The sequence below is a fragment of the Protomyctophum bolini genome, assembly GCF_963924005.1.
Source record: "Protomyctophum bolini genome assembly, chromosome: 12".
Taxonomy (NCBI): Eukaryota; Metazoa; Chordata; class Actinopteri; order Myctophiformes; family Myctophidae; genus Protomyctophum; species Protomyctophum bolini.
The window spans coordinates 1,193,621-1,220,736 of record NC_137873.1 but is presented as its reverse complement, the minus strand read 5'-3'; the positions used below and the strand labels follow the sequence as shown (position 1 = coordinate 1,220,736).

At 42.5% G+C, this 27,116-nt stretch overlaps 1 protein-coding gene across 1 annotated transcript; it reads left to right on the top strand.

Annotated features, from left to right (window-relative positions):
- Positions 1–305: 305 nt before the first annotated feature.
- On the top strand, positions 306–14,962 carry LOC308325393 (WD repeat-containing protein 62-like; the record flags this gene model as incomplete). The annotated part of the gene is made up of 17 exons (XM_080777880.1): positions 306–320; positions 988–1,079; positions 2,533–2,590; positions 3,310–3,480; positions 3,955–4,089; positions 4,219–4,412; positions 4,532–4,646; positions 4,776–4,961; positions 5,290–5,450; positions 6,620–6,812; positions 7,490–7,627; positions 9,123–9,292; positions 12,327–12,402; positions 13,319–13,430; positions 13,746–13,809; positions 14,542–14,637; positions 14,824–14,962. 17 exons carry the CDS (start codon positions 306–308, stop codon positions 14,960–14,962), a joined length of 2,115 nt encoding a protein of 704 aa, XP_080634006.1.
- Positions 14,963–27,116: the final 12,154 nt, after the last annotated feature.

The following is a 27,116-nucleotide window of genomic DNA, read 5'->3' as shown; positions in this document are numbered from 1 at the left end:
TAAGGGTCTTCAAAGTATTTTTGCAGGAATCCTGTTCTTTGGTTGACTTTTTTTATGACATTGGTAGCCGTTTTATCATTATCTATATATCTATCTCACAAACTACATTCCCTCAAAATGTGTACTGTAATTAAACCACACAGTTTATAAATGCAGCATGACATTTTGTCAAACAATGTATCATGCTTGGCTATGAAAGGTCCTCTCCTTGTAAACGGCAGCCATTCACAATAAGTGTGTGACGAACACTCGGTAACCTGTTCAGTCATGGTCATGATGCAAACAATGAAATGAACTGTTTGGGCATGAGTCTGCTGATGGTTTGCTGAAAAAGTAGCAAGATTTTTTTTTCCTTAAATATTGAAAGCGAAATAGTATTCCAGTGTATTTTCTTTCAGATCATTGTTTGATTTGTCAATCTTAAAATATTTCCGTTTGTTGGTGTTAATTATGGCAGTCAATCGAAAATATTCTGCAGGAAGTTCAACTACTGAACTGAAGTCTCATCTGCAGTCGGTCCCCTCTACACATTTACATTTAAAAAAAGTACTACTGACATTTATAAACTAAACAAAACACACTTGTCACACTGTTAATCAAATGCATACATTATTATAAGACACTAATGTTTTATTGGTTTTGAATTGACCGAATGCTAAAATTGGTTAATTGAAACACGAATACTGTCCCCTTCAAATCAGTGGAGGAATTTAAGTAGCTCTGTTCTGAAAGAAAATATTTTAAATCTCACTGGAACCAGTTGTGCAATAACATAACATCGTCCTCTGTCGGGTGGTAAGTCCTCAACTGTTCAACAAAAGTAGCAAGATAAGACTCTCAAAAGTCAAAACGCAGTCGCTTTTGTGCAAGTGTTTTGATCTTGTGGATCAGCCACATGTGTGGATGGTCGTCTACTCTGTGAAGTATTAAATTAGGAAAATGATATGAAGGCCATCTCTTCTGACCTGACTTGTTCTCCATCTGCAGGTGGTTCTGGAGAAGGTCTTGGGGCTCTCCACGGTTACAAGCAGCGGCCTCACCAGTGACCCTAATTCCTCCCTCATAGCCTATCCTGCAGGGTGAGGTTACAAAACATAACCATGTTATCATGTCAACCAACTAGGGCACAACACCCTAACCCTTTCTCAAAAGTAGTTCTGAAGCACTGAGAAAACTGTTGCGCCTTTATTCGTCCTTTTTTTTTCAAACTTTACTACGGTAGCGTTATGTCTCAAAAACATATAAGGGAAACTTTGACAGGAAAAGACTCGCTCACCGTATAGAAAAATAAGTAAAACTCCTTGGACTGAGACTCATGCTCTATGGTGCTCTGTGCTCATGGTGCTTCTTTTCCTGTCAAAGTTTCCCTCAAAAGTAGTTCTAAAATTGTTTTGTGCCAGAGACCCCCCCCCCCCCCCCCCCTCCCAGAAGATGAGATTTGTGTTAAATAGTTTAGCCTGGATTCCAGCCTGATTCGCTGCGTTCCACGGATCTGAAAATGTCACTGTGCTACAATTTTCAGATCCGCAGAACGCAGAGAATGAGGCTGGAACCCAGGCTATAAATAATGTACATAAATTCCACACTTTTTTTCAAACACGAAGTGACACCATGTGAGCTTGTGTATATATGCTGTTTTTGTATAAACGGATAAAGTGGTTAAAATTATTGTGATACTGTGTTAACACATTTTGCTGGGGGGGGGACCCCCTGGAGCTCCCCAAGGTCCCCAAACCTCACTTTGAGAACCAATGCCCTAGGCTAGTTTGTTTTCCACAAGCGCAGCCCACAGTCATGGCAGACGAGTAAGCAACACAGCTGGAGCACAGCTGCACCAGTGTGCCAGATTTTCCTAGGTTTGTCCAGAGCCGTGGGTGTGCCATTGTGCAAGCATGATGGACCGTATTGAACGCATTTGATTGATATTTAATTTGATTAGCTGCAACTGTGGTTTACGTCACTGTGCTATTGGTGCGCACAGTGACGTAAGCCTGTCATGTTTTTACACTGCTGTAATTTTTTCCTGAAGTGGAATACAAACCACAAAAACCCCTTAACATTAGAAACAATTGCACATTATGAAGCTACAAGCTCACAACGCATCGCCATGGGCTTTGAGCATAGATGGCTATTTTCTGCTGAATGTTGAGTTCGCTCCAGAATTTGCGATACTGGGGTTCAATAACGGGGCCTGGGGTTAAGCAACTTGTAAACTGTGTTTTTTTTAATTAAATAAATGGCTTATTATTTTTACCCGGTTGTTTCTGTTTCAGTTATGTCGTCGTCCTCCTCCACACACAGACACTTGAACAGAAGCACATCATCAATTCTTCAAAGTATGTATCCCATTATTGGACAATCATGTTGTTTAAAATAAATCGACCGACGCTCCAATCTAGTCTGTGTTGTTGTACGTAAAGTGTGTCATAGTGCTGCTGGGATGTCAATACTGTGTGTGTGTGTGTGTGTGTGTGTGTGTGTTGAACCTTTAACACTGGGCCTTACCCTACTTTGTTTGTGCGTGTTCTCTAGGAAAACATTCACAGCGTTGGCATTCTGTCATGGTGGACGGTATTTGGTGACTGGTGAGGTAAGAGTCATTCCATTGATGTCAAGAATGAGTCAGCTGTTTCTTTATACTGGTGGTGGCTTTATTTTTGTGCAAAATCTCTCTCCAAAGCCAACGTAAAAACGGACAAATGGAAACGACAAACTGTGATCAGATTCAGAACGACAATAGATGAAGCATAAAGTACATAAACATAAGAAATACACAAACAAATATTCACCTCAGTGGCTGCACATGGGGATCAAAAGGGAATGAAGGAACATCAAAACACCAAGACTGAAAAGAAACACAATCGATGAATTAGACTTACACATGCAACTTAAATCTTAACAAAGAACAGAACATATTGACACGGAAACAAACAAAACGAACCTTAATTGGTGACACGCTGCCTTCACAACCCTCCGGTCTGCACACTGCACAGGCGGAATCATACAATGACCATCATGACCATATATGGTCATGATGAGACTGGAAATGTCATAGTTAAATTCCTAAATAAATAATACTTTTTTGTTTTTTACAAAATGGCAAAGTAGAAAATTAGAAATAAAACTAAACCTAATTCTGGCAGCCAAACTCTTAATTGGTTAAATATTCATAAAACTCACAAAGACTTGATCTCATTAGAAATACAAATCAATTGCATCGGCCTCGCAAACTTGTACTGACTGTAGTACATGTTGATGTTGCTCTGTGTGTGTGTGTGTGTGTGTGTGTGTGTGTGTCTGTGTGCGCAGAGTGGGCACATGCCATGTGTGCGTGTGTGGTGTGTGAAAGACAGACGGCAGATAGCAGAGGTCCAGAGTCACAAGTATGGAGTTTCCTGCGTGCGTTTCTCACCTGATGACGCTTACATTGTCTCCGTGGGATACCAGCATGACTCGACGGTGTCTGTGTGGGACTGGAGAGTGGGTACACACTCACACTCACACTAGGGCATTAAGCAACTAGTTGACTAGTTTACTAGTCGACTAGTAAATCCACTAGTCGACCTTGTTGGCACTAGTTGACTAGTTGATAAGAAAAAAAAAGTGTATTTTTTTTATTTTTCCCCCCCGATTTTGTAGGCCTCAAGATCAGCTACATTATAGTTATAGTCACCAATGTACACCGTTTTTAAATGTACAAATATTTATTTCCACAAAAAGAAAAAATATGTTTTTACATAATGGGTAGTAAACTAGGCAACTAGTCAACTAGTAAAAATGACTAGAAGTGAATGCCCTAGTTAGGGCCTAACTCACACTCTCTCTGAGAGTAATTAAGTATGCTGATGTTGGTGGGATTGTGTCTCTTGTGGGGGTCCTTGACATGAAAATGTTTGCTATCCACTGATTTAACAAACCTTTGACGTGTGTGTGTGTGTGTGTGTGTGTTTACAGAAAGGGACAGTATCCGCAACAAACAAAGTGTCCAGCAGAGTTCTGTCCCTCTCGTTTTCTGAGGAGAACCAATACTTCGTCACCGCAGGCAACAGACACGTCAAGTTCTGGTATCTCGATTTCTCCAAGCGAAGGGTACAAAAATGCACAATAACCTATACTAGTACTTCTATACCTTTACAAGACATTGTTCCTGTACTACCGGCATAATCTCACTCAGTACAACTCCTCTGTACTAAAATAAACCCTTTTTTTAAATTGCAGGTCGGCAACAGCCCTGTGCCTCTGATTGGCCGCTCGGCGTTGCTAGGCGACCACAAGGCCAACGTGTTTTGTGGCGTGGCGTGTGGCCACGGCGCAACCAAAGACAGCATCTACTGCATCACCAGGACCGGACTGCTGTGTCTCTTCAACAAACAGAGAAAGCTGACAAACTGGATAGACCTCAAGGTGCTTTTGTCTGCTCAAGCACCACACGGGGTGCACCATGACGTTCTGATTCAAGTTGGGGGGAAAAAAGTTGTCCTTGGCAGTAAAATTTAATTTTACGTTAAAGATCTCTTCATTTTTGTGCTAGACTGCATGTGTCATGCAGAGTTCTGTCCCTCTCGTTTTCTGAGGAGAACCAATACTTCGTCACCGCAGGCAACAGACACGTCAAGTTCTGGTATCTCGATTTCTCCAAGCGAAGGGTACAAAAATGCACAATAACCTATACTAGTACTTCTATACCTTTACAAGACATTGTTCCTGTACTACCGGCATAATCTCACTCAGTACAACTCCTCTGTACTAAAATAAACCCTTTTTTTTAATTGCAGGTCGGCAACAGCCCTGTGCCTCTGATTGGCCGCTCGGCGTTGCTAGGCGACCACAAGGCCAACGTGTTTTGTGGCGTGGCGTGTGGCCACGGCGCAACCAAAGACAGCATCTACTGCATCACCAGGACCGGACTGCTGTGTCTCTTCAACAAACAGAGAAAGCTGACAAACTGGATAGACCTCAAGGTGCTTTTGTCTGCTCAAGCACCACACGGGGTGCACCATGACGTTCTGATTCAAGTTGGGGGGAAAAAAGTTGTCCTTGGCAGTAAAATTTAATTTTACGTTAAAGATCTCTTCATTTTTGTGCTAGACTTGAGGTTTTTCTTTGCCGCTATACAGAATAATGAGCTCTTGCAGTAAATTCTGTACCACATCGTCATTATTGCAAAATCAACATATCACAATACGTATCGTTTCGCGGCCTCTGTATCGTCATATGTATCATATTGTGAGGTTCTAGGTATAGGCAATAGCCAGCCCTACTGTACTAATAGTTTTTTTAGTGTTGTAGGTGACTTGGGCCAGCGCTGTGTGTGTGAGCGTCGGTCGTCTGTTCTGCGGCTGTTCTGACGGAACCATAAGGGTGTTTCAAGCCGATACCCTGCAGCACCTAGGCGGTGTGCCTAAACCACACCGCCTTGGAGTTGACCTAACCCAGGCTCTGAAAAGCAGGTCAGTACATAAACATGGCCACCTTGCCTCGACCACACACCGCCTGGTATAGTTGACCTAACCCAGGCTCTGAAAAGCAGGTCAGTACATAAACATGGCCACCTTGCCTCGACCACACACCGCCTGGTATAGTTGACCTAACCCAGGCTCTGAAAAGCAGGTCAGTACATACATGGCCACCTTGCCTCGACCACACAGTCTGGTATAGTTGACCTAACCCAGGCTCTGAAAAGCAGGTCAGTACATAAACATGGCCACCTTGCCTCGACCACACACCGCCTGGTATAGTTGACCTAACCCAGGCTCTGAAAAGCAGGTCAGTACATACATGGCCACCTTGCCTCGACCACACACAGTCTGGTATAGTTGACCTAACCCAGGCTCTGAAAAGCAGGTCAGTACATGCATGGCCACCTTGCCTCGACCACACACAGTCTGGTATAGTTGACCTAACCCAGGCTCTGAAAAGCAGGTCAGTACATAAACATGGCCACCTTGCCTCGACCACACACAGTCTGGTATAGTTGACCTAACCCAGGCTCTGAAAAGCAGGTCAGTACATACATGGCCACCTTGCCTCGACCACACACAGTCTGCCTGGGAGTTGACCTAACCCAGGCTCTGCAAAGCAGGTCACAAACAAGACACAACCTCTACAATTATATGCTTCTCGAAAAAAGATTCTTCCACTTTCACTCCCTGAAGAAGCCAGCAGTACTAGAGCTCCCGGTAGGATAGAAAACCAGCAGTATACCAGAGGTCCCAGTAGGATGTGAAACGAGCAGTATTGGAAGTCCTGGTAAAATGTGAAACCAGCAGTACTAGAGGTCCTGGTACAGGGCATAGAACCAGCAGCATTAGAGCAGCAGTAGTTCTCAAACCTTTTCCTGGCCACAACGGACTGACCCCCAAATTGATATGTATTTGGTTGTGGACCCCCCCTCACCTGAAAATGTTTTGTGCCAATATTTGTGTTAAACGCATTGACTGCCAAGAGTGGCCATTATGTCCTTTAAAATCCAACGCTTCACTGCCAAAGATGGGGATTTACCATTTTACGTCCTATGGTCTCTTCGGTGGGTTTCTATAGAGCACAGAAGTCTGACGTCAATATCGGTATAGAGGGCGGTGAGATAGTCCTTTTTCTCATTTAATTTCTTGTGTCTCAGCAGTCCGCTGCCCGGCGAGAGTGGTGTGGTTGGTTATCCAGATGTCCTGGCGCCATCGTTCGACGCGGTGTCCTGTCAGCTGTCCTGCGTGTATAATGACCACAGCGTATACGTGTGGAACGTCTCGGAGCTCAACAGAGTTCTGAAAGTCCACTCTGCTCTGTACCACAGCGCCGGTGTCTGGAACATTCAGGTTCGTCTTCATCAATATAATGAAAAGACGAGAAATCTATCCAGGATGTATTATAACATGTATCCTATACAGTAGGGTATAATTATGATCACTACAGCATTTTGTAGTGGTGGTCCAAATGTATAATCACTATTAAATATAATTACATTCTCTAATTGTGTCGACTTCTTGTAAATTAAGTAATGCAATATGTTTAACAATAATTTAACTCTTGAGAGCGTAAAATTAAACTGATTTCATTTTTTACGCTCTCAAGAGTTAAAGATCTATAAGGGTCCACCTTGGTTACTAACTGTCATTTAACTGCATGGGGACCACCTGGAACCCCCTCAAACCACTGTTCTAGACACAGCCATTAAATATCGATTACGTTTTTCTTTTATATATTCATTCTTTAACTGCAATTTATTAATTTCCCTCTCTTCTTTTTGGTCATCTCTTGCATACAAGTTTCTTTCCCAATTATTTTTTTGAAAGTATTGTTTATTATCGTACATTTTTCTATAAGTCTATTCTCCCCTCAGCCTCAGGGCTAGTGGGTGGGTGGGTATGCGTTGTTAGTTTTTTTTTTGTGTACCATGTTCCTTGTATGTCTTATATTTTAAAAAAAAACATTATAAAAGATATATATAAAATATATATCGATTTAAATTGTTAAACTCCCCCTCCCCCCACAGACTTATCCTGACCAATCGGAAGGGTCAGAAGCGTATCTTCCAGCAGGTTCTTTCCTGACCTCTTCCTCGGACAACACCATCAGGGTGTGGCACCCAGACCTGCCACCCGACTCCATCCTCTCCAACCTCTACAGCAGGGTACGACTACACCTGTGTGCCACTGGGGGGGGGTATAGCCCCTTAGGTTAGGGATGTCTTCTGATGAAGGTCCCCTTTGTGACCGTCCGAAACATTGATGAATTAATAAAGCATAGAAAATGTGTGCTGCAGTATACAGTATGTATACAGTATGTAATCAGTGTGACTGAGGCTGCCTGTGTTTTTCGTTAGCACTACCCCCTCAGCTCAGCATATTACGTAGCTAGTCAGGCATGGGGTGAAGCTGCGTATTGCCCAGGTTGCCCACTTCCGGGGTCGGTTCAAACTGTCTGGCGTCGCTTCATGTTTGTGCTCACTTGCAGCGTCGAGACGTTGGTGGAGCTCTGACTTAGAGCGGACAGCCCTGTCATTGTATGCGTGTTGGTATACAGGCTGCTGGAAACAAAGGCGCTGTGAACGAGAGCCCTGCTAGAGTGTGTGTGTGTGTGCGTGGTACACACACGAGCTGGAACGAGAGGCTGCTAGTGTGTGTGACATGAGTCTAGAGATGGAGTTTGACATTTGGAAATGTGTTTTTATTAACTGCCAATACTGTGTACTTTTCTAAATAAAGTTCTATGTACACCGACCTTTTCGGGTCTCCCACCCTGTAATTGGGAGTGGCGTAGTAACGGTGATACTAGGAGTACTGGGTGACTCCATTTGGTTACATATAGTATGATTTGAAGACTAGTCGGATTTGAAGACTAGTCAGATTGGAAAAAGAAGTGCCGTCAAATAATGGGATGCACACGCAGATTAGACCCACCAACGGACCGACATGCGGAAACAACGGTCGGACATGCGGTCAAACATGCGCTGCTCGTGAATTTGCAACGCTCGCAAGCTTGGACTCATCTAAGCTTGGTTGGCAGTGCCTCTCGTTGCTCGTCACCTTCAGTAGGTGTGCCTCCGTAACTGCATCTTTTTTTAAAAATGTGGGCGGGTGTTTTTATACAGAACATGACATTTAGATTTTTTTTGTTGCACGTAACTTTGGGAAAGTGTCATAGTAGCTTGTTTACAACTGCAACGGACTTCCTGGGCATAACTTCCTCTTCAAAATAAGAGCCACATGTAATGATTAGTCAACACTAGTTTTATTTCTAAGTCTACTTATAGGACAATAACATCATTTGAGTTCCTTTTGAATGCCTGTCAGATTTCTCTACATAACTGTCTCAGCTGTTGGTGCGCAAATGCGCCTTGCATGCCTTTGATCTACGCGCAGAAAACATTTTGACTACATATGCGCATCGGTTGTGTGCCCCCCTGATTATTAACATTTAAACATGTAACATGTAAACGCAACATGAACATATACTCTTATTATGCATATCGCATTCTTGGCGAAAAATATTTTCGAGTTAAAAAAAAAGGGGAAAAAATTAATTAAAAAATGCGAAGCGAAGGTTTGAACCCCGAATGTTCGGGGACAGCCTTACCAGCCAATGAAGTGTACATAATGTCATAGAAACGGATATTTTTGTTGTAGGATCTACTGAGAGTGCTGTATGTTGGAGAAGACCTCCAGCACCTCAAGACGGAGCCGGAGGATGGAGCAATGGCGGCAGCAGGGGCCGAAGAGAAGGTGGGGGTGAGGGTGATGGCAGTGAGTCCTGATGGGAAGTATCCGGCTGCCGGAGACCGCAGTGGAAACATCAGGTTCGTTTTACTGCACGCGTTTCTGCCATTTTGTCATGGATTAACCCATTCTGACCTGAGATCAGATTCTAAAAATGTCTTCTATATATCCTGACATTTTTCTGAAAAAGCTGTTTCTATGTCAGTCGTTCTTCGATTTAAAAAAAACTAGCAGACCTACAAGCTCGTAGCGCGCCACTCGGTGGCGCGCTATGAGCTTGTAGATCTGCTATTTTTCAATAGCTAAAGCTATAACGTAATGCTAACACCAAAAGGGGTACCCGCCCAAAATGGGTTAAAATATGAATATATTATGGCAGCATTGTGCAATATCATTGCACAATGCTGCCATAATAATATATAAATATTTTAATATAGACATATTATGTCTTCTCCCGATTCTGTATTTCGCTCTAGGTATCCCTCTTGATAGCCGCTTATTCATACTAGGGAGATCCCTCCATTTTGAAAGACATAACCCCCTCCACATATACGTGGAATGGATCCAAACAGTCATAATGCTGTGTAGGAGACTGTTAGTCCAACATGGACGTCAGCCCATGTGTCCAACATGGACGTCAGCCCATGTGTCCAACATGGACGTCGGCCCATGTGTCCAACATGGACGTCGGCCCATGTGTCCAACATGGACGTCAGCCCATGTGTCCAACATGGACGTCGGCCCATGTATCAATCACAAGAGTGGCAATAACCTACTTAATAGGACCGCATCATAGGAAAGGGTGTCTTCTCTATGAAGAGCAGAACATCCTGATTGGCTACGATTGGCATCTAAAGTTTGCACGACTGCCCCGTTTAGAAAAGAAAATCTCAAATCATGAACGTGCGAGAAATGCCACTTAAGATATTGTGTGTGTGTGTGTGTGTGTGTGTGTGTGTGTGTGTGTGTGTGTGTGTTGTGTGTAGAATCTTGGACCTGCAGTTTGTAGAGGAGTTGATGAAGATAGAAGCTCATGACTCTGAGGTGCTGTGTCTGGAGTTCTCTCCTCTGTCTACAGGTAATGCCACACCTGATTGATAGAATACTTGTTTCCAGGGAGTGTTCGAGTGATGTTTTTCTTTTGGTTTAGAAAGGATTCCTAAAAGATTGTGTGTGTGGGGGGGGGGGGGGGGGGGGAGCACTGTTTCATCAGTTTGTCTGTGTATTACTGTTGCCAGAATGTCTTGTTGCATGTTTTGCGCAGAGACACATTGAGAGCTTTTACATAGTCCCGTTTCAGCTATTTTAAGCATTTGGAGTGGTCAAACCAGCAATATGTTCAGAAGCATTTTCCAAACGTTTGTATAACCCATTTTGGGCGCGAACCCCTTTTGGTGTTAAACATTATGTTATAATTTAGCTACAGATCTACAAGCTCATAGCGTGTAGGTCTGCTATTTTTTTTTAATCGTGAAAATATTTATTTCAGAAAAGGATTTTGATTTATTTTATTTTATTTTAGGTCAGGCTTAAATGGGTTAAAGGCAAAGGTTAAAGCCTCAGTCTGTGATTTATTCATGTGGTTGGCAGTATGTAGAACAGCAGGAACAATATTACCAAAACATCAGAATGTTACATGTTGTGTTAATGGTTTTGGAATCTGAAAGTGTTTGTGGGTGGCTCCTTTTCATACCGTTTCACAAATCGTACATTAGGACTTGGTCATTCAAACATGTTTGTGAGATTTTATTTTTGCTTTAATCAATGTGTAAGTCTGTATTGTATATTACTGTATCTTGGTGTGTGTGTGTGTGTGTGTGTGTGTTGCAGGTGTGAAGCTGCTAGCCTCCGCTAGCAGAGACAGACTGATTCACATCTTTAACATGGAGGACAACTACAATTTACTGCAAACAGTTTATGAGCACTCTGGATCCATCACCGCTGTCTGCTTCACTGGTAAATAATATACATGATGGTTATACTTGTACTTGTTGACATGGGTGCCCATTATAGTCAGAGTTCTACCAAAGATGGTTAATTTATGAAGCGTGTTGGTCTCCTCTTGGTCATTTCTCATCGGGTTTATTGTACAAGTTGCAACCACCTGCAAGTTTGCTTTGAAACACTGTCTGTGAGAGCATTTCCACCACTCCATGATTTGAAGACAGATGGGAAGATGTATGATAATTGAATGCCACAGACGAAAAACAGTCTAAGTCCACACTATTGATCCATAATGTATAAATCATAGATTCAGGACAACGAGGCCTTTTCGTGGAGGGGTCAGAATGAAATTTGGACTTAGCCTGTGGTACTCAATTATAGATACCGGTAGTTGTTATAGTTCAAATGTATTGTCGTGTTTATTATTATAATACAATGAAAATACTTTCCATCTGGTGATCTCTGCCAGTCACTTGTGACTTGTATTTATTATGTACCGTATGTACATGATTTCCATAATGCGTTTTCTACACCACCCCACCACCCTTAGGTATATGTCCAGATATTCATATGGTGAGCTGTGGAGCCGATAAGAGTATCTACTTTCGTACAGCTGAACAGGTCAGATACTTTAATAGTTATTGTGTGTGTGTGTGTGGTTGTGGTTGTGGTTGTGGTTGTGGTTGTCATGACTTGTCAAAGTAATTTGTCATTTATATTTTGTTGTTCATTCAGACGGAGGAATTTAGTTTCTCTCGGCGACACCATGTATGACATGGACTTGGATGCCTCCAACACACACACACATGCATGTCAGGACAGGAACATACGGTAGGTAACAAGCATGCGTGAGTGTTATTATAGCTTTTTGCAATTGTGTCGCCATACAGTACATTGACGAACGATATTCAAAACTAGATTTCAAGTTTTGGTTTCATTTGCTACTTGGCTGTATTGTCGAGCATTTGACAGTCATTGCAGGCAGTCAAATGTCGTATTCCACTTACTGTAAGTAAAGACTTAAACTTACAAAGAACAAAACTAATAAGACAAAGTCAAAAATAATATAATCAAGTAATGGGCATCCCATAGGGTCAAATGATCTTAATGGTGCCGGTATGTGTATATGATGGTCTCATCATGTGCTTATCGTGTATAATATATTTACAGGGTTTATGATGTTCAGTGTGGGAAGATGACGAGATGTTTTAAAGGCTCGTCAGCTGATGAGGGAAACCTGCTGAAGGTACCAACGACTTCCTCTTTAATACTAATAATAATATCCAAGTTGTAACTTGTTAGTAGTAGGCCTACCGTCATAGAGCACCGAAGTCTGAGGTCACTTTCAGTAGAGGGCGCCAGTACACAGGTTCATGTATTATTTTTTTATTTGCGTTGAATTTTTAGGTCTCTTCATATAAGCACTGTTTGGGGGGTGGCTGTGCATCGTTAATGATGTCCATTCATATTTGATACAGCCAGTTTCTGGAGAAAATGAAATTAATTTGGCCGCAAAAGCCTTGAAACTACATATGAAAGCAATGTCGCTGCTAATATACGTCACGCCCAGCTGTCAACACGTTGCGTTCCTGAGATTCCTCGTTGACGTAAGCTCAGTTGGCGGTGACTCGACTCGTACTAACCACGAAACATTAAATGTCAATAAAAAAACGAATAAAAAAAACTTAATTTAACATGTCAGTTTCTGTTGTGCGATGGGCAGCTGCAGCCACCCCGCCTACCCGGAAATATAGTCTCTGGTGTTTGACTCGTTTCTAGCGCTTATTTTGTTACTCTTTGGGTATATTTGTACATTTCCACATTCAGTCGATGCTTCATAGTTCATATCCATATGAATGAAAAGGCCGGGATGATCGGTTTATTTTTCAAACACCGTTCTTATATGAAGAGATCTAAAAATGGGGATTTTAATGCAAATAAAATACACAAACCTGTGGACTGGCGCCCTCTACTGACAGTGACGTCAGGACTTTCGGTGCTCTATTATCACTGTTATTAGTCGTATTGTTCCTGAGGTATAATTATTAGCATGTTTAGTAGCAATATTAGTAGTAGTGAACTGTCTCTTTTTTCTCTATATACAGTACTCCATATTGTGTTGTAGTTCTTGTTCTCCATATTTGTTTTGCTGTACATTTCAGGTCCAGATAGATCGCTCTGGGACATACTTGGCGACCAGTGACTCGGATAAGAATATCTGTATATTGGACTATCAAACGGGAGACTGTGTGGCCACGTTGTATGGACACTCTGGTAAACGTCTGCATAATTTCCCTGATACTTGGATGTACACATACTGATTCACACCCCCATATGACGCCTGTTCTGACCGTGTAAGATCAGCTAAAAAGATTAAGGGGAACAAAATGTAAATTTTTGTGGGACAATGTGCCTGTACTTGCATGTCAAAAATAAGGATTGATTGACTGTTTTTACATTTATGTCCAATAAAATATTCAAACACTTATTCCAAATGGGATGGCACCAACAAAAAAAAGTCCTTGGGTTTTACATATGTAGATAAAGGACTGTTGCTTGACTCAGTTCTTGCCATTGTGGTTTCCATAGAGATCATCACGTCCATGAAGTTCACGGAGGACTGTAGACATCTGATCAGTGTGTCTGCAGATGGGTGAGTCTGTCACAACACGGCATCCTACTTTACGAAGATACAGATTGCTGGTGCCAATACTAGTAGCTTTTGATACCTGCTACAAAGTTGAGCAACTTCACGCTAGCAGCTAACAAAACAATGAAGTGTTTAACCATTCCCACTCACCTTCTCAATACACACAATTCCTACTTTTTAGTTGGGGGACTAATTATTTTATCGGACAGTTCTTTTTAAAGCGATCCTTCCTTTATATTCTTCTCACATGTTGCCCCACACAGATGCATGCTTAGTTGAGATTTTTGGACTTTTCTTTTATGTATGACCCCTCTGTCACATGGAACTATGCTTTTGTGCTGCTGCTGGCAAAGTGACGCTGTACACAAAAATTGGTTCCATGTGACAGAGGGGTCAAAGTTGAACGAAAGTTGCTCTAGTCTATATGGTAGAAATGGGTCAACAATACGAAATGTCGTGAGTCATGGCCCCCAGACCCCCACCAAATGACCGAAACTACTTAATATTCACCAAAACCAGACTCTGGTCAGACTCAGGCAATCAATTAATACCTTTTGCAACGACTATATTAATGGCAAACGCACCATCATACATACATTAGTTTGGTAGCTTCTAGTGTGAACGCACCATCATACATGCATTCATATCAGTTGCAATAAAACATCACCTTTTTAATGTTTTATGATTTTTAATAGAACTAGAAGTCTTCATTTTGTTTTGTTATGTGTTGTTCAGTTGCGTGTTCATTTGGCAACTGGACCATCAGATGATCAGCGCCATGACGAACAGACTGTCTGCATTAATCAAGCCATCACCCTGCAGAAAGGAGAGGTACACTAGTACTGTTTTTCATGCATGCCACCAATTTTTGTTTCTTCATATATTATAATGGACTAAATGAATAATCTGAATAACAACTTGAACATCACTACAGTGTATGTAGCTTTTATTTTTTATTACATTTTTATCCCACGATTTTGTAACGCATTTTGTGACTATAACTCTTTGTGTTCGCAGGAGAGAGACCTTTATTGTCAACCAGCTGTCCCAGACAGAGGAGGAGGAGGAGACGTCTGCCACTCAAGATGAACATTTCAGGAGTGTGACTCCTACTGGACTGGATCTGCCCTCAGGTCAGCCTCAGCGTTCATTGTAGCATGTGTACATTAAAATGACACCGGCACCGGAAACCTACTTTGTATTTTAAAGTTGATGCGTGCCATTTCAGAATACGTTGCAGTTCAACATATCTTTGGTCAGTGCTAGTAAACTGTGTTGGAGCAGTGCTTTTGTGGTTCTATCAAACGGAGGTATTGACAGAGATACCTCTGTGGATGATGCACAATATAAAACAGGCTGTGTATGTATATAAAAAACGTCAGCCGTAGAGTTTGCCCCCAAATAGCTTAAATTTGGGAAATGTAGCCGCCCCTCACATCTAGCAACATAGACCTGCACAGTGCAAAGTTCTTGTCCGGAATTGAGCCACATCACTGCCCGGACTGATTTGAGTGTTTTCACATGATAATGATCATATGGCCACGTGTAAGCTCGGATCAATTGCTGGACCCACTGAGAATTGTATAGAAGTAATAGGCCTAACTAGTCCTTTGGTGTTCATATATTATGTACAGTGTGGGTAATGCAATTTAATAGATAGTATTGACGTTTTTTTTTCCAATAAATGGCCTAAAATGCCATTACACATCCGGACCACTAGATGGTGCCAGTACAGTACATGAATAGAGCAATTGAATCAGAACAGCAGCTACAGTGCAGCTGTGATATGGACAATGTGGTTCAATAGCTGGCCAAGTTTACCAAACAATAGGAGTACACCGTCTGCGTCTTAACACTGCAGAGCTGGCTGTCGCACGCTAATATGTCCTAACAACATTGGCATGTAATGTTAGTTCCTACCCTAACCAATGCAAGTGGACCTGAGATGTACTATCTTCTTCTTCTTCTTCTTTTTCTTGCTGCGAGAGTGAAGTCTAGCCAACACCAACTCGGGATTCCTGGATCGCTGCCCTCCACAAATTCCTATCGAACATCAGGTTCTTGAGCTCTGCAGTGTTGTCAGCCAAGCTGTCGCGCCGTCTACATAGGTGGTACGCTTCTTTCCCCTCCTTGCCTTGCCCCGGGTTGGCTCCCATAGGGTCAATTTACTTGCCTCAAGTTCTGGGTGCCTAACGCAGTGCCCTGCCAGCCTCATCCTTCTCTCCCTGACTTTGTTCGTGACGCGTGGTAGGTCCCCATAGAGGTCCACATTTCTGATGCGGTCCGTCCATGTGACACCTAGTGCCATTCGTAGCATTCTTGTGTAGACTCAATCCAGGGCTTTTTCCTGTTGTACTGTGAGGGTCCATGTCTCGGCCCCATACAGCAGTACTGACTCCACAGTAGCTACGAACAGCCGCCTCTTGAGGTCTTCTCCCATGCCTGATTTCCACACTCTCCTCATCCCGTGCAACGCTTTCCAGGCAAGTGCTCGCCGAACATTCAGATCCTTTTCAGTTGAGGCAGTCCAGGCCCCGAGGTATTTGAAGTCCTCGACTTGCTCGAGCACCGTCCCGTCTGCAGTGGTAATGGTTTTGTCCTTGGTGTTAACTGTCATTACTTTTGTTTTCTTGGCATTGAGCTTGAGGCCGATCTTCATGCACTCCTTTTCTACTGCCAGTAGTAGCTCCGTTCCTTTCTCGACTGTGTCCGATATTAGGGCGATGTCGTCTGCGTAGTCGAGGTCAGTGACCATGATGGGGTGTACTCGCCTTGACTTCCTCGGGACCAGAGTGAACCCCAGCGCCTCCTCTCTGCCATTGATTGCAAGTCTCAGTGCATAGTCCATCACTAAAACGAACAGGAAAGGGGCAAGAGTGTCACCCTGTAGTACACCTGCAAGAATTTCAAATTCCTTGTAGAATACGCATGAGTTTCCCGCGGTGGATGGTGTCGAAAGCCTTTTGGAAGTCGATGAATGTGATCACCGCCGACAAGTTGCGCTCCCTTACCCCTTCCAATATCCTCCTCAGTGCCAGTATCTGCCCGACTGTTGTTCGTTCCGGGCGGAAGCCGTTCTGTGAGTTTCTCAGTAGAGGGTCTAATATTGGTCTAAGACGATTGAGGATCATCCTGTTGGCAGTCTTGGCAACTTGTGAGCTCAGGCTGATGCCACGGTAGTTGTCCGTCTTGGTGAGGTCACCTGACTTTGGTACTGGAACGATGTTCATTGTGCGCCATAGCTCCGGCTGAGATGTACTATAGCCTGATTGTTACTGCTGTAAGAAATACCAATATACAGTAAATAAAATACAGTTTATGTATTTATAGCACGCACACACACACGCGCTAAATAAATTACTTGCACACATACACAACGTGGAAACGAAATTGCAACATGCAGAGAGAGCTGCGTAAGAAGAGGCGACGTGTGGTAACTGAATTCAATGGGCAACCAACTGTGATGTAACGCGACGTACCCAGATGTGTACAGTCAAGGGCGCGCATGCACAACAGCGACATTGCCTCAGAGAAACAAACATGGACACAGCAACATTGCTTCCCCTCAATTATTATGTTGGATAGGTTGCAGAACCACACTTAACAAAAGGTTTTTTGTTTTTGTTGTAGATATTCCCCCACCTTTGGGGACCAACAAGAAGATGCCCATGTGGTTCCGTATACTGGTGAGTCCAAACTGGCCTTCCTGTATAACCATGTACCATATACTCCATGTACCATACTACCATAACTTGGCTTCGATCAACTGATGTGTTTATAGTAGTAGTGAGTATAGTAGACTAGTAGTCTGTTTAATAGCTGACTGTGTATTAGTGTATTAGACGGGCGGCTGTGGCTCAGTAGGTAGAGCAGGTCGTCCAATGATCCCTGGGTTGGCGGTTCGAATCCCGGCTCCTCCTCCTGTCCACATGTCGAAGTGTCCTTGGGCAAGACACTGAACCCCACATTGCCTCCAATGAGTCGGTCGGTGTGACCTCGCCCACCGTTGGTGTGTGAATGTGGGAAGTGAGGACGCTGGCGTCGACTGTTCGCCGCTTCACCTCCCAATGTATGGATGAATGAACCATTGTAAAGCGCTTTGTGCACTTGGAAAATAATTATTATTAGTGTAGTACGACTAGATAATTCTGTAAGTCCATTCGGTTCCATTTGTGCGCTCTCAGAGTTGTGGCGGGTTCTTGTAATGAAAGTGTGAGAACTGGCCAGTGTTGTTTTTGGCAGCAAATTTCTATTTTAGTTTTAGTCATAGTTTCTTGAATTGTTTTCACTTAGTTTTAGTCACCTGGAATGTTCTAGTGTTTAGTCTTTTAGTCGACTAAATCTACAGTTGATTTAGTCGACTAAAATGTGTTTTGACAGGCCTTGATGTCGTTGTAATGACATTTTACACTTTGGTTGCATGCTGAAAATAGCAGATATACAATCTCACAGTTGTGAGATTGTACGTATATCTGCTATTTTCAGCATGCAACCCAGCATAAAACTGGATCTCTTGTCCACTAGTCCCTTACTAACATTTTAGTCTAGTTTTTATTTGTTGACAATTGTCAGTATATTTAGTCTTAGTTTTAGTCATCGTAGATTCGTTTTTATTTAGTTTTAGTCAGTGAAAAAAGGTAGTCGACGAACATTTTTCGTCTTAGTTTTAGTCGACGAAAACAACACTAGAACTGGCATCTTCTCATACTGTGTGTGTGTGTGTGTGTGTGTGTAGGAGGCCTCGGGGGAGAACGCTGCTGCGTTGGAAGTCCCGGAGGCGGAGCCCTGCTCCACGAGGAGAAGGTGGGAGGGGCAGAGCGTCTCGGTGCTCCACATGATGGACGACGCCTTGGCCACGCCGCCGGACGAGGACGTGGTGAAGGTTCACCCTCACAGTCTGGACGCCCTGCTGAGGGAGGACGACGGTGAACACGACGAAGACAAGGTAGTCATGGTGGTACCACTGTGTAGACTAGCCTGGAACTCACCTATGCTTTCTATGGCATATAGGCGGCTCCCGGCAGGATCCGCCGGGAGAAACTATGCGAGCTGCGCGACATGAGACTAACCCATTCTGACCTGAGATCAGATTCATACGAGGTTTCCACTGGACATACACTGGTCTGATCAACCCATTCTGACCTGAGATCAGATTCTAAAAATGTCAGTCGCTCTTCGATTTTTCTAAAATAGCAGACCTACAAGCTCGTAGCGCGCCACTCGGTGGCGCGCTATGAGCTTGTAGATCTGCTATTTTTCAATAGCTAAAGCATAACATGATGAACACCAAAATGGGTTCCCGTTCAGAATGGGCTAATTACTTAGAGCGACAGAGAGAGAGCGGAGTTTGGTTGTTTACATGTGTGCGTGTGTGTGTCAATTTAACAAAGGTGCAGACGACCAGAAATCAGCAGAGACTAGAGTGAGCGATGTTTGCGCTACTCTATGCCGAATTGAAGTGGACTCGGACCCAGACTTTTTTTTTTTCCCTGGAAATAAAAACGTCTGGGTTTCCGAGGCTAACTGTAGACTAGTTATCACATTTTAGGCCTGACGTCGAAATGTGTAAAAGTCCGCCGACCCCCATCTGAAAATATGTTGTTCCAGGGACCCCCCCCCAGAAGCAAAGATTTGAGTTAAAAACGTTGGCTCTGAAAGAATATATATTCAAAGATTTGCACTACATTTTCAAGATTTTTCAAAAATAGCCGACCTACCCGCGCTATGAGCTTGTAGATCTGCTATTTTTGAATAGCTAAAGTATAACATTATGCTTAAAACACCAAAAGCGGTTCCCGCCCCAAAATGGGTTATAGTTTACTAATTAACATTAGCAGTAGTTGTAACAGTAGTATTTTTTATCATTTTTAAAACGATGGTAATGGATCTCTAAAAACCCTGAGGTGGGCAATTAAACTGTGCTTGTTTGATCCACACCAGAATTCGAATGAGCCTTTCACACCTGCCCAAAACGAAGCGCACTTTCTGACAAAACGCAGCAGGCTTTGTTTTAAAGGCGCAGTGAAACGGAAATGGTGAACAACATGAAAATGGTGTTTCCACATGAAACACCGGTCTGAAGTTTCTGAACCAATCAGAGTGTCGCATCCCTTCAGGCGATGGGACGGTAGCTAGGGACGGTGGCTAATGCTATGCGCAACAGCGTGGTGTTGTTTGTTTATAAATCAGACGGTCGCCCAGCACAACCAGTTTACTGTTATGTGGCTTATTTCTACCCTATAATGTTTTCAGAAACATATTTTAGCGTGATGATTAAGTTGAAACCGAGTAATACACTGTCTGGATGTCATCTTGAATGGAAATAAAAACGGAGAAATCTGTAATCAGAAGCAGCTGTGTTGCATGGATGCGCAGATATGGGGAATTAAACTGGTTGAGCTTCATTTTTATTGGCTTTTATCGATGTGTATCTCTACACGTCATCACGCAGCACGTTTTCGTTTTAATAAATAAATAATACAATCGTTTTTATGGACCTTTTGATATAAAAACACACAGAAATGAGAATTTTCACATTGTTTTGGCATCCATTGTTAGGTATGCCCATATGATGACCACGGATATGGTCTAAAAGTGTGAAAAACTTATTTTTCATTTCACTGCGCCTTTAATCGCAAGTAAAACATCCTGGTGTAAATGCGCCCACAGATGAGCCATTGATCCTGTCTGATCTGTTGTTCACAGGCATCGTCATTGCCAACCAATGAGGAAGGACGTCCTGGCTGTCACAGGAGAGACTACATCCTGTTTCCTTCCCGTTGCTCTCCCCACTCAGCTGCTGATGGGTGAGGCTGTTGATGATGATGATCTACCTCTCTAATGACACATTGACACCAGCTGCAGCACTATGCCATTTCCACCTTCTGAGAAAGCGGATCTATGCATTGTCTATGGCGGTTCTATGCATTGTCTATGGCAGGGGTTCTCAACGTTTTTGGCTCTGGACCCCCCTTTGGCCATGTCTTGCGACCCCCGCCCTGCCCCCCTTCGCCGCCGCCAATACAAACTGACTGCAAAAATAACCTTAATAATAGAGAAAATGTATCATAAATGAATACTGAAATGGTACACTGGATGTGTACTATGTAAACTCTTAATTTCCATTTTCCAGCCATTCAGTTGCAAAAAAGAATTGCCCACCGAGGGGTCACGACCCACGGTTTTGAGAACCCCTTGTCTATGGCAGGGACAATAATTAGTGTGTGTGTGTGTGTGTGTGTGTGTGTGTGTGTGTAGTGAGTTTGGTGTCCAGGGTACTCCTCAGATGCCTGAGAGGGTGCGACCTCAGCCCTTAGGGGAGGAGTTAAGCCCAGACTCCGCCTGCTGCATTAGCTCCACCGCCAATGACGGTAAGTCTACATCTCCCATAATGCACCTGAACGGTCTGAGAGACAGCCTGGGCACACTTGAACTTCCATGCGCGGCCAAAGGAAGCTGTCTTTTGCGTCATTTCCGGGTTTTTTAGCCGCGTGGGTGGAGCTTCTTTTCCATCCACCAGCTGTCTAAAAACCGCACCGGAAGTTCGATTAATACATGGCAGTGGATGGGAGCCTGCTGGACATCTTGTAAACAAACATTATTTATGAACGATAGCGACCTTTGTCATATAATCGGTCCAGGAATATAATAGAAGACGTATCACAGATTGTTTTCCGACTGGGTGTTTTTCGACTTGCTAACTGTTTAATTTTATTCAGGAATCTAAAGAGCACAGAGTACGGCTCTGGGCTTAACCTGACTCCGCCAGCTGGTGGCAGTATTGGGTTCACAATCCTGCCTTCAAAAGAATTTTGCAATATTACAAGTCAATGGAGTTTGATGAAATACATTTTTTCACTCAAGTAAAAGTTGCCTAGCAGTAGCCTAGCAGTATCACAATGTAATTGTTAAGTAGTACAACGTAATAGTAGTCTAGTAATAACTGATAATTGTAGTCAAAGTATAATATTTGCATGTGAAATGTAGAGGTAATATTAAACGATTCAAGTGTCATGTGTCCCTCAAAATATAGTAGGCATAGCTTAAATAAGTTAATGCTTTCTCTATCAACTCCAGACATTGCCTTATTCAGTTTCAAGTTGAATATGAATGAATGACTTCATGGCCAAATGAAATGACTATATATAGTGCACTGTGCACTTCATCTTGAGAGAATAAGTTTTTCTTTAACTGCTCTTTGATGGAGGAGAACACCACACAGCAGCAGTAGCCTACTGGAGCCATAGCAGTCCACACTGCTGTAAGTCAAGTGTGCATGGCATGCTTACCGGCTACGTGCGCTCACAGTCACCGCTCAGGTATAAACAGTTAAAGCTGTTATGCAAAGTAGTGGCCATTTGAATTCGGCACGGTACTTGACACGGTGTGAAAATAGGGGGAGGTGGGCGCCAGTAAACTTAGACCACTGGACTTGGTGGCGACTTCAAGACAGTAGAAAGTAATGTGTGATGTCTTCTGTTATGTTACAGAAGCGTTTATTTAACAATGGTCTCAATCATTCAGAAAGTGTTTATTTATATGCTTGTCTATACTTTGCTCCATTTACTTCAATATTCCACCGCAGTCGGTGTCTGCTTCAGTTTGGTACTCTGCCATCCATTGTGACGAATCTGCCAGCTGGAATTGCAGACAGTCTCTCTTCACGTTCAGAAACGTATTTGTGCTCTTTGGATAGCAGACAACAATGTGTTATGTCTTCTTTTAGTTTCCAGAAGTGATTATTTTACAAGGGTCTCAATCGTTAAGAAATAGAGTTTGTTTATGTGCTTGTCCACTCGGCTCCATTCACTCCAATGCATTCCCAGCAGTTTCGGCAGCAAATTTGGCACACACTGTGACGAATCTGCCGGCTTGAATTGGATGGTAGAGAAAATGACGTTGGCGTCTTTTCCTTCTCTGGCTTTCTTGCTAAAAACCCGGAAATGACGCAAAAGACAACTTCTTATGTCCGCACATGGAATCTTAGGTGTGCCCAGACCCAGAGGTAGTACACCAGACTGGCAAAGCCTCCCCCATTTTTGGGCACATATAGAATGCGTAATCTTAACGTGTCGTCAGCAGGCTGGAATAGATGCGCTGGAGTTAAACGATCTCTCATTCTCAACAAATACTTCAACTTCAATATCACCGATGGCATTAGATTACAATGGGAAGCATGCCTCAAAAGGGGCTTGGTTTTGGCTGTGGTGCAGAAATAGAAATGCATTATCAAATGTATTTCTATGTACCGAGATCACTCGATGCAGTAAAACCGGGAGCTTGTACATCGAAGGCATTTGTAGAATTGACCTCAGGTCTTAATGGTTTGATATTTATAAATGTTTTAATTTTATTTTTATATGCATCTTCGCTCCTCAGATTGTCTGAGTCAAGGGAGCTCCAAGGAGAGCTCAGGATGTCTGGAGGACGACCGAGATGTTGTGCTGAGGAAACATTTTGAGGATCTATCAGATCATCTGTGTGACGCTGAGGGCGGCACTGAAGGTACTGAAGGTATCCGGATTCCTCCATATCCGTAGCCTTTCTGCACCCTGCACACATCAGTAGACTTTGTTAACCTCCCCTGTCTTTTTCCGGACACAGTTTTTGACACAGACCTGAGGAGTTTGGAGAATGACTATGAGGAGGAGGAGGACAGGAACTTCCTGAGTCTCTCGGCACGATTCCTGTCACGCTTCCACAGCCGGCTGAGGTCAGCAGCACACACACCTTGTTTTTTGCTGTTTAGTTATATATATATATATAGAGCTGACCTGTTCTGACATTCCATATGCTGATCTGACCTCATTAAACCCTGTACACTCAAGACACCCTCCATATATGACCAGTACAGAATTCATTCCATATGACCCCCCATTCCAAAGCACCAGCGCTCGCCCAGCAGTCTGTTGTCACCCAGGTGGATGCGTGCACGCGACCTCGCCCCAAAAGGGTGCTGTCGCTTCTAGTTATATTATACCTGATGTTTAACCCCTTTATATAATTAGTTCAATGTCTTCTCCTCTTCCTATTATATGAACAGGGTAGGGACAAGCCAAGCGCCATCTTCTCAGCACCACCCCTCCGTCATCTTAGAGGAGCCCAGCGACACGGAGGTCTCTCGTCGTCTCCTCAGCCGCCTCCTTTACCGGGCAACCACACTGAGAATTCACCTGCTGGTACTCGTACATCAAAGTCCACCAGCTTACCTTCAACCGTCAAGTTTTCTGTGGAAGTGTTGGACCAACATGTTGGAGTATTTCTCCAGCAGAGCCGTCAGAGTCGTCTCGTCTATGGGCAACTCCGCCGGAGACACAGAGGCCAGCTGTGACTGGGTGGCAGAGACCGCTCCCTTCAGGTCGGAGGCAATCTGGCTGTGCTGCGCCGAGTTTTTTACCTACACGACAAACACGTCCATCCATTAAGACCTGAGGCAGATTCTAACAACGTCTCATGAATCCTAAAAGTGTTCTGGAAAAACACTTCTATATCAGTGGTGCTGAAATTGTCCTCAACCGAAAAACTATAGATGTGCCTCTCATGTCATTTAAATAGCTGCAAATACATAGTGTACATGCTTAGTGTACAGTGTTTGTGTATTTTTGTGTTGAGGTTGTGTAGTGATAGGCTTACCTGCTCGTACAGGTCGACAACTTGTTTAGTTAACGAAGTAAATTCGTTAATAAATATAAATAATAATAATAATAATAATAATAAATACAATTAAGTATAAATATAAATATAAATAATAATAATAATAAATACGATGAATTATTATTAATAATAATAATAATAGTAATAATACATATGATGAAGTATAAATAATAATAATAATAATAATAATAATAATATTAAATACAATGAAGTATAAATATTAATAATAATAAATATGTTGAGGTTGTGTAGTGATAGGCTTACCTGCTCGTACAGGTCGACAACTTGTTTAGTTAACGAAGTAAATTCGTTAATGATGCGCCGACATCGCTCGACACCGATTGGGTCCTCCACAGGACACAAACCTATACAAATCAGACGATACACACAAAAGTGTTACATATAATTTGCACATTAGAAAACAAATGCACAATGCACAAGTCTACATCAAACAGAGCAACATAGAAATACACAATATATACTGTAAATAATATAAATACAACCATTTCACTCAAAATTACACACTGGGACAATAGTTTTATATATTGTCAGGATGCACTTTCCTTGCATTTGATTATGCGCCAAAATTGTGAAACCTGCATAAGGTTGATCTAAAATATTTAGACTTATATTACAACCCGCTTAGCTGTACCCAGTGTTCAAAACAAGTTCAGAGTTAGCATAGAAACATTAAATATATCATCAACATGATATCAGCCTGATCTACCTGCCAAAACTTTTTTTTCCCAATGTCCATTACTGTGGCGTTCTCATCGAAGATCTGGGTAGAAGCCATGGGCTCAGGCCCAGAAGCCACGGGGACTCGGTCGTCCTCCAGACATCCTGAGCTCTCCGTGACTCAGACAATCTGAGGAGCGAAGATGCATATAAAAATAAAATTAAAACATTTATAAATATCAAACCATTAAGACCTGAGGTCAATTCTACAAATGCCTTCGATGTACAAGCTCCCGGTTTTACTGCATCGAGTGATCTCGGTACATAGAAATACATTTGATAATGCATTTCTATTTCTGCACCACAGCCAAAACCAAGCCCCTTTTGAGGCATGCTTCCCATTGTAATCTAATGTCATCGGTGATATTGAAGTTGAAGTATTTGTTGAGAATGAGAGATCGTTTAACTCCAGCGCATCTTTTCCAGCCTGCTGACGACACGTTAAGATTACGCATTCTATATGTGCCCAAAAATGTATATACTATATACTATATATTACTGTAAATAATATAAATACAACCATTTCACTCAAAATTACACACTGGGACAATAGTTTTATATATTGTCAGGATGCACTTTCCTTGCATTTGATTATGCACCAAAATTGTGAAACCTGCATAAGGTTGATCTAAAATATTTAGACTTATATTACAACCCGGTTAGCTGTACCCAGTCAGCTCTCCATCTGCCCTCCACCCTCCGTCTTCAAGGTAACCAAACTCAGTCGGAGCATTTTCAGTCAAAAAATGTAATGAATTAATTAATGGATCCATTCAATGAAAATATTCATATATTAAACCTATCGACGCCAATAAATCCATGGGTTATTTGTTTATATAAAGAAAAATGAGAGGATCCGGGCACTCAAAGTTAAAAAGAGGAGGAGCCTTTATTAAATTAAAAAGGCAACTGCCACCATGTTTCGACCTCCTAACCGGTCTTCATCAGGGCAAGAATGGCCTGGTCAATACTAGGTCAAACCCCATTTAGAATCTATGGGGTTATTGTCAAGAGGAAAATGAGGGGCATCAGACCCAAAAACAAAGAAGAGCTGATGGCAAGCATCACATAAACATGGGCTTCCATAACTCCAGGCAATGCCTCTGATTGCCAACAAAGTATTGAAGATTGACATTTCTGTTTTGAAAGTACCATATTTTGATTGATTTGATGTGATCCTAATTACTTAATGTGTCAATTCAGATTAAAACAAGTATTGGCAAAACTGTTATTTTTGGCAACTATATTTCCTCCCAAGGACCAGACACTGAAACATATAAATAAAACATTAGTTAATTTCATATGGGGAACCACTAGGGAAGTCACAAAGAGACTTGTTATATAAAAGTAGAAATAATGGAGGCCTTGGGGCTGTGGATTTGGGACTTAAATTAAAAATTTCGTTTTGTAAAAATGTAGCAGCTGGTTTTAAAAGGAGGGCTATGTGGATAGGGGAGGCACTGAGTTGGACCAAAAAGAAGGGCCGGGCAAGAAGCTCTTTTCCTTATTTTAAAATCATGTATGGGGATTTGGTATATAATTCTGCACATTTAAATATTGACTGGACTGATATGAATAGTAAATGTATATATGATAAAATATGTGATGACTTATATGGTGGCATTTTCCCCTACAAGTACCTCGACAATATTCAGAAGCAGGTATGCATAAAAAATAATAGTAGTAAAAATATCTCTGAAAAAAAGAGAGACGTCATGTGGCTGGTCTCTGTGAGGAGACTAGCTGTACGAGCTGTTGTAAAATGGAGCTGCTTTGTTAAAACCGTGAAATGCCCAATTTTAAATTGTGGTGCAGATGAAACAATTGAACACCTGCTAGTGGACAGCCAAAGGGCCAGCTTTGTATGGGGGAAAATGCCACAAATTGGTTTTAAAATTAAGATAAACTATAATGCTGCC